General features: G+C 38.6%; 1 protein-coding gene across 1 annotated transcript; it reads left to right on the top strand.

Annotated features, from left to right (window-relative positions):
* Positions 1 to 618: 618 nt before the first annotated feature.
* On the top strand, positions 619 to 12,493 carry clu (clusterin). The gene is made up of 10 exons (XM_061703727.1): positions 619 to 706; positions 5,513 to 5,671; positions 5,786 to 5,934; positions 6,732 to 6,902; positions 7,784 to 7,954; positions 8,413 to 8,629; positions 9,198 to 9,338; positions 9,909 to 10,135; positions 10,785 to 10,972; positions 12,011 to 12,493. The coding sequence occupies exons 2-10, from the start codon at positions 5,557 to 5,559 to the stop codon at positions 12,021 to 12,023; spliced, it is 1,392 nt and encodes a 463-aa protein (XP_061559711.1). The 5' UTR covers positions 619 to 706; positions 5,513 to 5,556; the 3' UTR covers positions 12,024 to 12,493.
* The last annotated feature ends 231 nt before the right edge of the window (positions 12,494 to 12,724 follow it).

Here is a 12,724-nt window from a genome sequence, read left to right as displayed (position 1 = left end):
TCTTGGAGCATTAAAAATAAGGATATTTATCGGGTTAAAGAAAAAAAAAGAGGGCATTAATTCAAACGTTTTTCTTTTGTAAAATAGGTTCATTGAAATGTATTTATTCATTTATTTATTTTATTATTCATTTATCTCATTAAATCGTTGGTTATTGAATTGATTGTAAATAATAAAAACGTAACATCATTGTAATGATGTTAAAAATGTTAATGCATAATTTTATTATTAAAATAATATGTTTTACATTTCTACATACCCATTTAAAAAAATTACATGTTTTACTTATTTGCTTAAAAAATTGGTTGATATGATATAATTAAATTAATTATAAACACTAAAATAGAGTAATTCTTGTTTTATTATTTAAAAAAAGACTTTTTACATATACATTGTAACTTTTATTTTTTAAATATCATCTACAAATGACCTAGCTTGTCTGTCCATTTCAAAAATCAAAAGCAAAAAAAAAAATTCATTATCCGTGAATGCACTATGTTTGTGTAAGGTAATCGAATAAAACCCCATCTCTCTATCATGACGCCATATGACATACCGTGACTTCCCTTTTATTTTGAAGGTCATAACCGGAAACTTCTTCAGATGAGTCACGTGTCTGCATGTCCCAGTTATCTGCTGCTATATAAATACGCGAAGCAGAATGATGCGAACAACTTCAGACGTCCTTAGCCCTGAGGATACATAGGTGAGTAACAGGTGCTTTTATTTTCCCTGCAGTCTGCTACAACACAGCCTGCAAAGTAAACACTTTGTCTATTTGCACATGAATATGAGTGCAGCATTAATATGATTATTGGAAAGACTGCGCAACTAACTAGCTGCGGTCTTTTATACTTGCTGCGTTTTGTAAACATCATGATTTCAATGTTTTATATAATGGCTAGGGTGAGTTTTCAAGGCTGATAAGTAGCATTTATAATGATGCTGAATTCTGGACCACATGGCTGAACAGATGACTTGTTTGTTTTGCTTACTCATGGGCGTGACCTCCATCTCTGCATCAGAATAAGTGGATTAAAGTAGATGAAGTGATAAAAAATATACTCAGTGTACTATGTGTGTATATATATATATATATATATATATATATACAAACAAACAAAACAAATCCCATATTTACAATAGTGACAGTGGACGGTGAGAGTTTGGGATATGGGGTCATTATGGGGGTCGTCCAACGATAACGTAAGTGACACACCAGTTGAGTCCTTCGGGTGCGTGAAGCCACAGGCGTGTGAAACGAGGACACCATTATCCCTTTTGCGAGGTGAATTTAAAAATATTTTGGAGCGAGAGAGAGAGAGAGAGAGAGAGAGAGAGAGAGAGAGAGAGAGAGAGAGAGAGAGAGAGAGAGAGAGAGAGCGACAATGACAATGACAAGTCAATTGAAAAGCAACAGCATGCAAAACGTCTTCCCAAAATGTAGCTGAACAACTTGTCTATGTTTTTTGTACATTCTTACATGCATTGTACATAATAATAATAATATGGGAAGACACTGCAAACCACAACAATAAACACACTGTTACACGAGTATGTCTCTGACAGTATCAATCGAAACCGAGACAGGATTGTATTGGTTCTGATATAAAAACAAACTGCAGCGGTACCTAATAATGTGACCAATAAACCAGTATTCTATTTTCTTTGATGAATTTAAAGTCTTCAGTTAACCCAACGTGCATGGTTTGGGGATGTGGGAGGAAACCAGAGCATGCGGAGAAATTAAGAACTTCAAATGTTATCTTATGCAGATGTAGAGCTGTTTGTTTTGAGTGCGCTCCCAGTTTTTGTTCAGATTACGGAAGCTGACTGAACCTTCGGCCTTTCTCTGGAGTGTTGCGTTTGAATTCTGTGAGTTGTGTAACCACCGTCCGTGCACGCAGCCTTTTATTTTAAATCCCGGAGCTCGGCCTCGGAATTGTGAATCATTCCCCTTTTCTCTTTGTCAACTGTCTCTGTTTAACTCTCCCACACTTGGGCTGCTTTTGTTAGCGTTGCTCACCCCCACGGCCCTTTCCACCCCATCTCTGCACCATCTCAGCCACCCTGCCCGGATGATTTTATCTCATTCAAAGTTCCGAAAGGGAGGCAATCCTTTCCTGTTTTAAAAAAAAAAAAAAACCTGCACCGACCAACAGATACGCAGTAATAAAGCGTCAGGTTTGCTTGTGAATAGAATACTAACCTCGTTGTCCAGCTCATGCATTATCACAGAGACGGAAATATTTTCTTTACTTCGAGATACAGTCCTGCTGGTGTTCAAAACCTGTTAAGAGCTGATACAAGAGACACAAACATTATGGGGAAACATCCACACACATGCTTATTTATTACATTCTTTCAGACCAAGTGGTGAGTCCAATATTTGTTCCATGAAACTGTCTTAATTTATTGTTTTCATTTTGTAGCATTTCCCTTGACTGCACTGCTTCCAGTACGTGTATGTTAGATTATTTCTGTTCACTCAGACATCAGCCACCATGTGCTGCCATATGCTTCTAATCCGCACTAGGCCTTCCGAATCAGTAGTGCTGGCCCATGTAACTTCAACTATACTGTATTAGCAATGGGACTGCTTCTTTAACTAATCAGATTTCTAATTCGCCCTCATGATGTCAGCATTTTTCCGTCATCTGATTAGTTGGTCAGAACAAAGTTTACTTGTTACAGCAAGTTCACAACTTCAACTAGCAAAACACATTTCTATCGCAATCGGCACAAATTAATATATTTAATGATAATTATCTAGTAGTGTGAATTTTGTTTCGATTTATTTGCATTTTATATGTATTTGTTAAATGCTGATTCTGAAAGCTCCAGATGATGTCGGTGGGCGGTTGTGTACCGGTTTACTGTGTTTTTGTATAGTATTGGTGGTTTCTGCACAGTAATTGCCTCGCAATACCGATATTAAGCGGGATAAATCCCCACTATGGGCCCACATACCAAATGCACGGCCTGCCACAGGTCAGAAAACCCCATTCAAAATACACTCCTCTTATATGCGGTGGGACTTCAAGACACATATGCGAGTCTGTGTGACTAAATAATGACAGGAAAGATGTTTTCTCTCCTCCATGGTACAAATTTAGCTACGTGAAATGCATTGTGTCTTCGGTGGACATCATTGATTCTGAAAGTGTGTTAAGCGAAGGGATCACTGAATTAAAGGTTCAAACTCTGCCTCGTTTTTGATGAACACAAATTACTATGGGCCAACTATGCTTAACCGTATTTATGGTGGTGCTTGGAGAGCTATGTATTTTTTGAGGTAGTACTTGATGTAAAGGGTTCGACAGCCACTGGTTTACATGATTAGAAACAAAATCATCAATTTATCATCATTGTAATTAGTAACTACAGCATTAGGTAAGCCTGCACTATTGGGATGCAATACTGTACTGTTCATTATTGTAGTTGTAGTTTTGCAGTGGTGTAAAACTGCATTGTCTCATACTGAGAGGTGTCTGTAACATTTTCAATCACCAATGGGAATTCCCTTTATTATGATTTAGGATATTATACTGTACATAAAATTAAAATTAAAAAAACATCCACAAACACGGATCAATGAAAATTCCGTTTTTTTACCGATGTGTCCCATAGCGGCAGTAAATGTTATCACATACAGCAGAAAAATACAAAGGAAAATGTATTTCAAAACTCAGCATTATTTAGCTGAAAGTCTGTTTCTGTTTTAATATGATTGCGTTGTTACAAAAAAAAAAGGCCAGTTCATCAAATCGACTGTCAAATCAAATCAAACACATTTGTACTCTAATAAATACGCAAGTGGATAAAAGTGACCGTGCCCGCTTTGAGGTGTCCTTGTAGAGAAAAGGTCACCTAAGTGTCTGTTTTGATAAGAGGCGTAAGGGGTCAGCAGAACAGACCAATCGGACGTCAGCTGAAATGGGTAAACAGAGAAGGAGCTGGCCGTTCGTGTTACGTAACGTCCAGCGGAAAGTCACACTTGGTGAAAGTCACGCAAAACACTGATCTAAGGTCAGCGTGGGCGCGTGATGTTCTGGTTACATTCATTCATACTCCACACACTCTGGGAGGATTGCGCAAAATATCTCAGTTGGGGTCACCAGTGGTGGAAGACAACAATACGTAACCATGTATAAATACTTTATTTATATTTCGACTCATTTTTTAAGTTTTAGTATTTATTTACATATTACTAATTTAGTTACTTTTTATATTTCATCAACTTTTTTCGATGAAAGCTTTTAGTCTAACTTATTTATTTACCATTATTTTCATATCATATTACTGTATTATTTGTATATATTTCAGTTAAGCTTGATATTTTATTTTCCTCCATTTATTTTATTTGAACTTATCTTTAGTAAAGCCTTTAGCCAAGAAAGGCATTTGGTCATCTTATTTTATTTTATTTTTTTAAAATTCATTATTATTACTAGTATTATTAGGTGGGCGTTAGCTTCCTTCCACATTCCAAACGCATGCGTTTGGGTTAATTGAAGACCTTAAATTGTCCTTAGGTGTGGAAGTGGGTTGTGAATGCTTGTTTTTCTACAAGGCTATTTGTGACATATTAAAGGTATGTGTACTATATTAAGGCTAGGTGAACCATATTAAGTTTATGTGAGTTGAAACAATCCTTATCAAAGCTGCGGCATGTGTTGGCATAACGGGTCTCGGGGGGTGTACGGTATGTGGCCTTGTGGGTCTCAAGTATGGAGCACAGGATAATGATGTGTCTAACCTCGTCAACCTCAATCTTGGAATAACATTAATATTAAAGCACCATAAAAAGAAATGCATGGAATAAATATAGTCATATAGTAAGAGTGAGTGGGGTTAGTAAATAGGCATGAGCTGGGACGGCTTGTTTTTGTTTGAGGGCCCCAAATTAGTTTTTCGAGTAATGAGCCATCGCTTGCTCGAATTTTTGCTGTCTTTTGCAAACTGAAATTCGAGTCGTGAGCGACCTCCATATGTTGTGGAATTTTTTTTTTGTAATTAAGTTATTTTAATGCACGCGGGCAAGGAGAGCCACAGTCGCTGATGTACTTTCAGCCGTTTATCGAATAGGACAAACAGTCAAACAGCCAAAGATAAAAAAAAAAGAACACTCGCAAGGAGCCCCCTTCTGTGTGTAATAAAAATACCAAAAATGTATTTTTGTCGTTGAAATATCACGTTTCAACCAAGCGCTGTATGATTTTGTATTAAAAGGACATATAATAAACAAATAATCCCTCAAATCTTAGAGGTGCTGGGATTCAATTTAGGGGTGCTTGAGCACCCCAAAAAATTAGCTATGGGAATTACACTTTATGACACGTTCTCCTTTATTATTTTTATACTAAACTATACTGTTTTGTTTTTTTTAATTAAAATATAACATGAAAAAAAATATTGGTGTTTTTGGGTGGTCTGGAACAAATTAATGGCATTTCAATTCATTAAACTAAACAATGTAGTTCCTTACCACAGTGTGTGTTTTATCACACAGGCATTTGTCATCATCACCTGCTGGCCCTTGAAGAGTCAGAGAAGATGTTAATGATGATGATGATGAAGATGAAGAAGGGGTCCAAGTCGCTGGCTGTGGTGGCTTTTTTTCTGGCGTCAGCCAACTGTATGCTGCCTCCCACCAGCGAACACCTCAAGCGTAAGCTCCTTCGGTCACACGTCAAACACAGGAAAATAATAATCCCTTTTCTCCAAGTGGGATACAGAAATGCCCCTTTATATAAAGCCATACTCAAGTGTTTCTTCCCTGCAGAGATCTCAAAGGAGGGAGAGAAGTACCTGAATGTGCAGATTGAGAATGCCATCGGTGGAGTCAAAGAGATGAAGAATATGATGCAGAAATCTTCAGAAGACCACAAGAAGGTTTTGGAAGAGCTGGAAAAAACCAAACAGAAGAAAGAGGTACAGGCTGTCCATTCATCAAGCCAGGGTCGGGTCACGTGTTATAGACCCCACGAAATCGTAATGATTTATTCACCCCAGGGAGCATCATTTTCTGTTCCAGCATGACTTAAGCAGGGTACACACGGACAACATATTAACCGTACGTGGTCGATTGAGATGACAAATACGGCACACCACATACAGTACATAACGATATCGCCACCCACAATTTCCCGTCTGCGCCCTCAACCCAGATGTCTATCGCATTACCAATACTTCCCTGTAGGAGGCAGCATAGTGCCGCATGGGTATCCAGACTGCCGGAAAGTACAAAGATCAAGAAAGAGGAGCAGAAGCAGAAATAGAAGAAGCTGTTAGTTATGACTACATTGCAGTTGCAAACTCTTCCCCTAGTCATCTTTTAGAGACATTCAACGTTTGGGCCATTGATGATTTTGATCGAAGGGGGGGCGGGGGGGGGCTTAAATTTGACCCAATTGTTGGTACGGTAATCTCACCCCCTCCAAAAATGTTTAGAATTGCCTATGGTTGTGACAAGAAGATGCCAAAGCACTACTTCTATATTAGCCACAGTCTAATAGAAGCTCCTCCCTTCACTTCATCATAGTTCTTTGGCACCAATGCAATACTTTTATATCAGAAGGGGTTTCGGTGTTTCATAAAGATCACAAATACAGTGACTAGAGCCCTGACCTTAACACAGTGGCGGCTGATCGAATGGATGGATGGAACCGTACCCCACAAGACTGAAAGAGTTTCTTTTAGGGCTAACAGCAAAAAATGCGTTGTTGCAGGAGGCCATGCTGGCCGCTCAAGAGGTGGAGGCCAAGCTGGAGGAGCAGGAGGAAATTTGTAACGAGACCATGAGAGCCCTGTGGGAGGAATGTAAGCCATGTCTGAAGAAAACCTGCGTCAAGTACTACTCCCGCACCTGCAGCAGTGGATCTGGGATGGTGGGCCGCCAGGTGAGACGTTCCATTCTTATTGTCCAAATTAAGGTTGCTAAGGAAAGGGATATTATTTCTGAAAGCTTTCTATTTGGAATTCAAACAAGGGATTTTAGAAATATTCCAAGACAGTTGGACACTGCATTAATGACACTTTGTCAACAGTAAATTACTGATGCTGTACCGTTTCACTTGCAGCATGGGTTCATTCCCACTCATTGATGCTGTGATTGTTTATGTCTATCTGTGTGTCTATATGTGCCCTGTGATTGACCGGCGACCAGTCCAGGGTTTGGTCTGTTTTTTTTGTCCAAAGTTGGCTGGGATATGCTCCCGGTCTCCGAGACTAAGAACAGTATTAGTGTAGAAAATTGGTTGACTGGATTTGTCGATATTACTTTACGTTAAGTTGTTTCATAGGATAACAAAATACTAAAACATTGGGTCGAAAAAACATGTTCCCGAGTAATATTTTTTAGTATAGTACAGCCTCTAAGGTCCAACACAATCCATTTCAGCCCGACCGCTGATTTGTTTAGATTTTTAGAACAAAGGTTCCCATCAGAAATAATGGATACACTGTATAATTAATCGGGTCCATTCGCCCAGGTAAAATCTTAATGAGATGTAGAGCCATTTGTAATAACATTTTGGCATCATTTAGAAATATAAAAATGTCTTAACTGCTATTAAATATGTATAATAAATGAATCAATTATTGCAGGGGGGATGAGTCTTCACATAAAAACTAAATGCAGCTCACTTTCCAATATTCATTTGTGCACGTTTCAATTTTGGGGTTTTGTGTGACTTGAGGTAATTTTTTTTCACCAAAGCTCCGAACAACCTGTTCATTCCGCTGTGTATTACGACTGTAAGATGTCTGACTTTCGCTGTAGTTAGAGGACCTGCTGAATCGAACGTCTCCCTTCTCCATTTGGATCAATGGGGAGAGGATTGACACCCTGGAGCAGGAAGGACAACGCCAGAACAAAGAGTTCAGGGAGTTGGAGGACAAATACGCCGAGATGGCGGACGGAGTGGACGGAATCTTTTCTGACAGTATGAAGGTAAAGTTTGGCTCAGGGGTGGGCAAACTTTTGTGCGGAAGGGCCACCTTTGATTTGTAAAGAAAACAGAAGGACCAGGTCAGACATAGATGAAGTTAAGCATATGTTAAATATGTAAAGTAATATATTTTGATACTATAATAATTAATGGTATTACATTATTTTATTATTAACTACTTAAAAATGTAAGAGTAAAAAAAGAAATAATAGTAAAATATGTCAAAGTATTTATTTTAATGATAAAACAATTCATTCTCATTTTTGCTTTTATTTATAATGAATTAAATTATGATTAAATACACAATTATTAATTAAAATTGATGTAAAAACAATTATTATTAAATGTAAGCAAATGTATTTTCAAAGAGAGTAGGCTGTTATATGACATCTGGGTTGTATTAAATAATTATTTAGTGTATATTAAGTGCCATTCGTTTGGTGTTGGGAATGTTTTTCAGGTGGCTGATCACGTGCACTACAACCCACCGATATTCGCTCTGCCCAATTTCTTCCCGTCTCGCTGGCGTAGAAGCATTCACTCGCTATTCCACGAGCCTTTCCCCAACTTCCGGGGTTTGTTCTCCAACATGATGGGCGTCGGCAGGAACCCCTTCGGCTCCTTTGGTTCCTTCGGCTCCATGATGGACTTTGATACAGACGCCCCCACAAATGAGGGTATGCTCTCGAACAATGACACCATGGATAGAAAGGGGTACATTTCCGAAAACTTTCCATGGGAAGATTAGTGGGGGAATTGGAAACATTCTGTGAGGATGTATGCAGGAATGAATGGGGTTTTGCAAGAATCAACTGGAAATCTGGGCTAATTTACAGAAATTAGATCACATGCACATATGAACACTATATTTAGCCACGAGCAAACATGCATGCAAACTAAAAAAATACTACTTGTCGTTACTAAGGTCACAGATAAGCTGGAGCCTATCCCAGCTGACCTTGGGTGAGAAATGGCATAGACCCTAGACTGGTTGCCAGCCAATTGAAAGCCATATACAGACAAATCATTCACACTCACATATACACCCACGGACAATTAGGGAGTCTTCAGTAAACCTAAGAAGCATGTGTCGAGCGTACGGAAAGCACATATCTATGATTTCCTTTAATGTATATTCCTGAAATTCTCATTTAAATTTCCATTGTTAAAAATCCATTCAGATTTTTGATGTGGTGGTTTTATGTCTGTCTAAGCATTTTGGTCTGTTTTTGTGGGTGCCCACAGATGGCAGCGTGAATGAGGACGTGGTCATCACAAAACCTTACGGAGACGGCAGCATGACGTGCAGGGAGATTCGTCGCAACTCGGCCGGCTGCCTCAAATTCCGCGATGAGTGTCAGAAGTGCAAAGAGATTGAAAATATTGGTAAATCCATTCTTGCCAATAACGGTACTGATTACTTTTTAGTCTGGCAAAAAATTTACAAACGTGTTCATATTAGCTTCGACCATGTTTCCTCACAATTCCATTAAAATGTACTGCACACAAGTTAAATACAATTTTTACTTAAAAACAAAAACTTCTACAAGATGAAATGCAAATGTTTTCAATTTAAAACTAATACATAAATGGAACTGCACTTAACAAACATACTGTACTAAATAAGAAAAAAAAAAAGCTTAAGCTGCTGGACCATGCACATTTTGAACATTTAATTCTGTGACTCTTTGGCGTACCACTCCAGGATGTGCACGCACCACTAGTGGTATTCGTACTACACTTTGAGAACCACTGAAAATGATCCTTTTGGGACCAATTACCTGGTGATCTCTCACAGGTCACAAGACACTAATGTACCACGCCACAGAAGTTGGAAATCTCTGGCTTAGATTGAAGTGATCAGATACGTTTAAATAAGTACACCTCTTGGACTGATGACAACACCGATTTCTGCATCGTTCCTCATTGATCATAGTTCGACTGTTTCCTTCACAGATTGTTCCGGAAAGAAACCCCTAGAAGGTCCCCTGAAGGAGGAGCTGGAAAGAGCTCTGGCCATAGCCGAGCGCTTCACCAAGCACTACAACGCTCTCCTCAAGCGTTTCGAGGAGCACATGTTCAACACGTCCGCCGTCATGGACCTGTTCAACAGGCAGTTTGGATGGGTGTCGTCTCTGGCGAACAACACCAACTCCAAGGATGACTTCTTCAAAGTAGAGACGGTACGTATACAGTATTGTCGTATTTCTACTTCCACTGTATTTTACTGCTTCATTATTTTACCTTTAGCAATCCTGACCAAACATAACCTCTGGCATTCACACCAAAAAGTTCAACCTTGGTCTGGTCAGACCAAGGGATTTTATTTCTCACGGTTTGAGAGTCCTTCAGATGCTTTCAGGCAAGGAAGGCGTTCGATTATTTTTTTCTTCTTCTAAATCTCTAATTGGCGTGGGGAAGATGTTGCTTATGTGCAAAATAATTTCTATGTTTCTTCATAATAACCAAGGGGTGGGGGGGAATGATGGGGGTGTTCTCCCAAGGTTGTTGCCACTCATTATAAATGGCATAAAAATGTTTTTCCTCCATCTCTTATCTCATTTTGAACACAATGTTCTAATTGCAGGGTCATTCAGCTCTGAACCAGACGCATGTAGATTTTAAAACAATTTGTTCAGATACTTTTATGATTTTTTTTTTCCCTCCCACCCAACTATCAAGTAAAATGTAGACGTTTTAACTGATTGATGATCTTAAAAGTTGGGAAAATGAAGAGCTTGTAAAAAGATACAGTAACATCATCCTGCTGTAATTTTCCTGTCAATATAATTCGAAGCAGAGTCAAATGAAATGGTGTTTTTGTCATTGTAGGTGGTCACCAAGGACCCGGTGGAGAGGCCCGGTGATGACGCCGAGCACCCAGACACCAAGGTGTCCGTCAAACTCTTCAAATCACCACCCATGAACTTGAACGTACCGGGTGACATCCCTTGGAATCACCCCAAGTTCCCTGAGGTGGTGGCCCAAGAGGCTTTGGACCGCTACAAGGATATCACTATGTGAGTGGCCTGCTTTTGGTGTAAAAGCCTTCATACTATTGCTGTTGTACATTTAAAAAATATATCAACAGGGGAGCCTTGGTTTTCGTGATTAATCCGTCCAAAAAGTCTAAAATAATGTTAATCCAATTAATTAATCCAATCCGTTCCAGACAACAGCAAAATATTAACTAAATCCATTGTATAGAGAGGAAATATTGTAAGATACAGAAAATATGAAATGAATATAAATGACTAATGAAATGTATAAATGACCGTTAACCATCACTTTTACCTTCATGGAAGACTTGATTGCATATGAAAGACGACAATTGGGAAGCTCCCATTTGCATACTTTGCTCCAAGTTCTTTCTTGAATTCTGTGGTGTTCCTCTTCTTTCTCAAAGGCACTTGGAACTTTCTTTGAACCCCATGGTGGCTTATTGAGCAGCCACACAAAAAACACTCATTTGCAAATGCAAATCAGATGCTTTACTAGTCCCTTGATTCAGATGCATGAAATCTTACAAAGCATCCAATCAGATTGCAACTATACTTTACTGCATGGCATGGTATCCGGAGGTAGCAGTGATTCTAAATAATATACAGTGACCAGATACACCTATCCAATCTAATTGGATAAAGTACACGAAGATCGATCAAGATTTCTGCGTTCACATTGTTAGAAAGGTAATAATTATGTGCCGCCATTCTCATACTGTAAGATGTTTTTAACATTTTGGCTACCTCGTATACATTTATGAGAGTCAAAATATTAGACAGCTCCCTTACAAGTATATGCACTATACCAGGTGTGGAAGTGCTACCCGCGGAGCACATATGGACACCCCCCCCCCCCCAAATTTGTTGGTTAATGTATTAATCAATCTCAAATTACTGTAAATGATCAAATACAATTTGTAAAATATACATTTTAATACATCAGTTAATTAGAAATAATTTGATCTCTGAAATATGCCCCAAGTTTTCCTTTTTTAAAGTATGAATGAGAAGCTACTCCTTCCAATTCTAATTCTCATCTTTTCTTTCCTCTCTCAGTATCGCCAAATAGAGGATTTGTGCACATTCTGCTGGATCCAAACACACCTGAAGCGACTGACCGTTTCCACCGCAAGTCCACTTAAGCCCTGCTTCTGCAAAGCGAGTTTAACCCTTCGTAGGTGTATTTAGATCTGCTTGTCCTGCTGAAAGAGAACAATTTAGTAGATAAGTCTCTAGAAAGGCCCTTTCTGTGCGTGTTTGAGCCGACAACCCTAATCCTCCTGCCCTGCTTTCAAGAGTTGATCCTACTGTTTGTTCTCATAACTTCTCTTAACACCTGCAGATTGAACTGATCCTTCACTACAACTCAGTACAGTACAAAGACATCAAAGATTTAAAAGCAATTCTTTCATAGTTATGGTCTGAGTTTGCTCTTATTGATCCATCAGTCCCCTTTATGGATCACTTTGAGTCCCTCTAAGATAAACCTTAGCAATAATAAAGCAATGTGTAGAGAATAATAAAACCTTCTCAAAGCCATTCTTGTTGTTGTTGCCTCTGTTGACCTCACTTTGGGTGAGAATTTAAGAGGAAGTAATTTCCATTAACACCTATTTATTTTTCTATATTGCTTGTCCCCATAATGGTCATAGTATATTAGTATTATCATTTGTATTATTAACTGGGCAGTGCTTTACATTCCAACGTTAGCATTTCTATTTTAAGAGTTAGTAGTGATAGTTTTAATATCATTATATTGAAGATATTTTG

This window comes from Phycodurus eques, chromosome 18 (genome assembly GCF_024500275.1).
Source record: "Phycodurus eques isolate BA_2022a chromosome 18, UOR_Pequ_1.1, whole genome shotgun sequence".
Taxonomy (NCBI): domain Eukaryota; kingdom Metazoa; phylum Chordata; class Actinopteri; order Syngnathiformes; family Syngnathidae; genus Phycodurus; species Phycodurus eques.
Note: the sequence above shows the minus strand (reverse complement) of the source record. Positions and strands in the feature narration are given on the sequence as shown.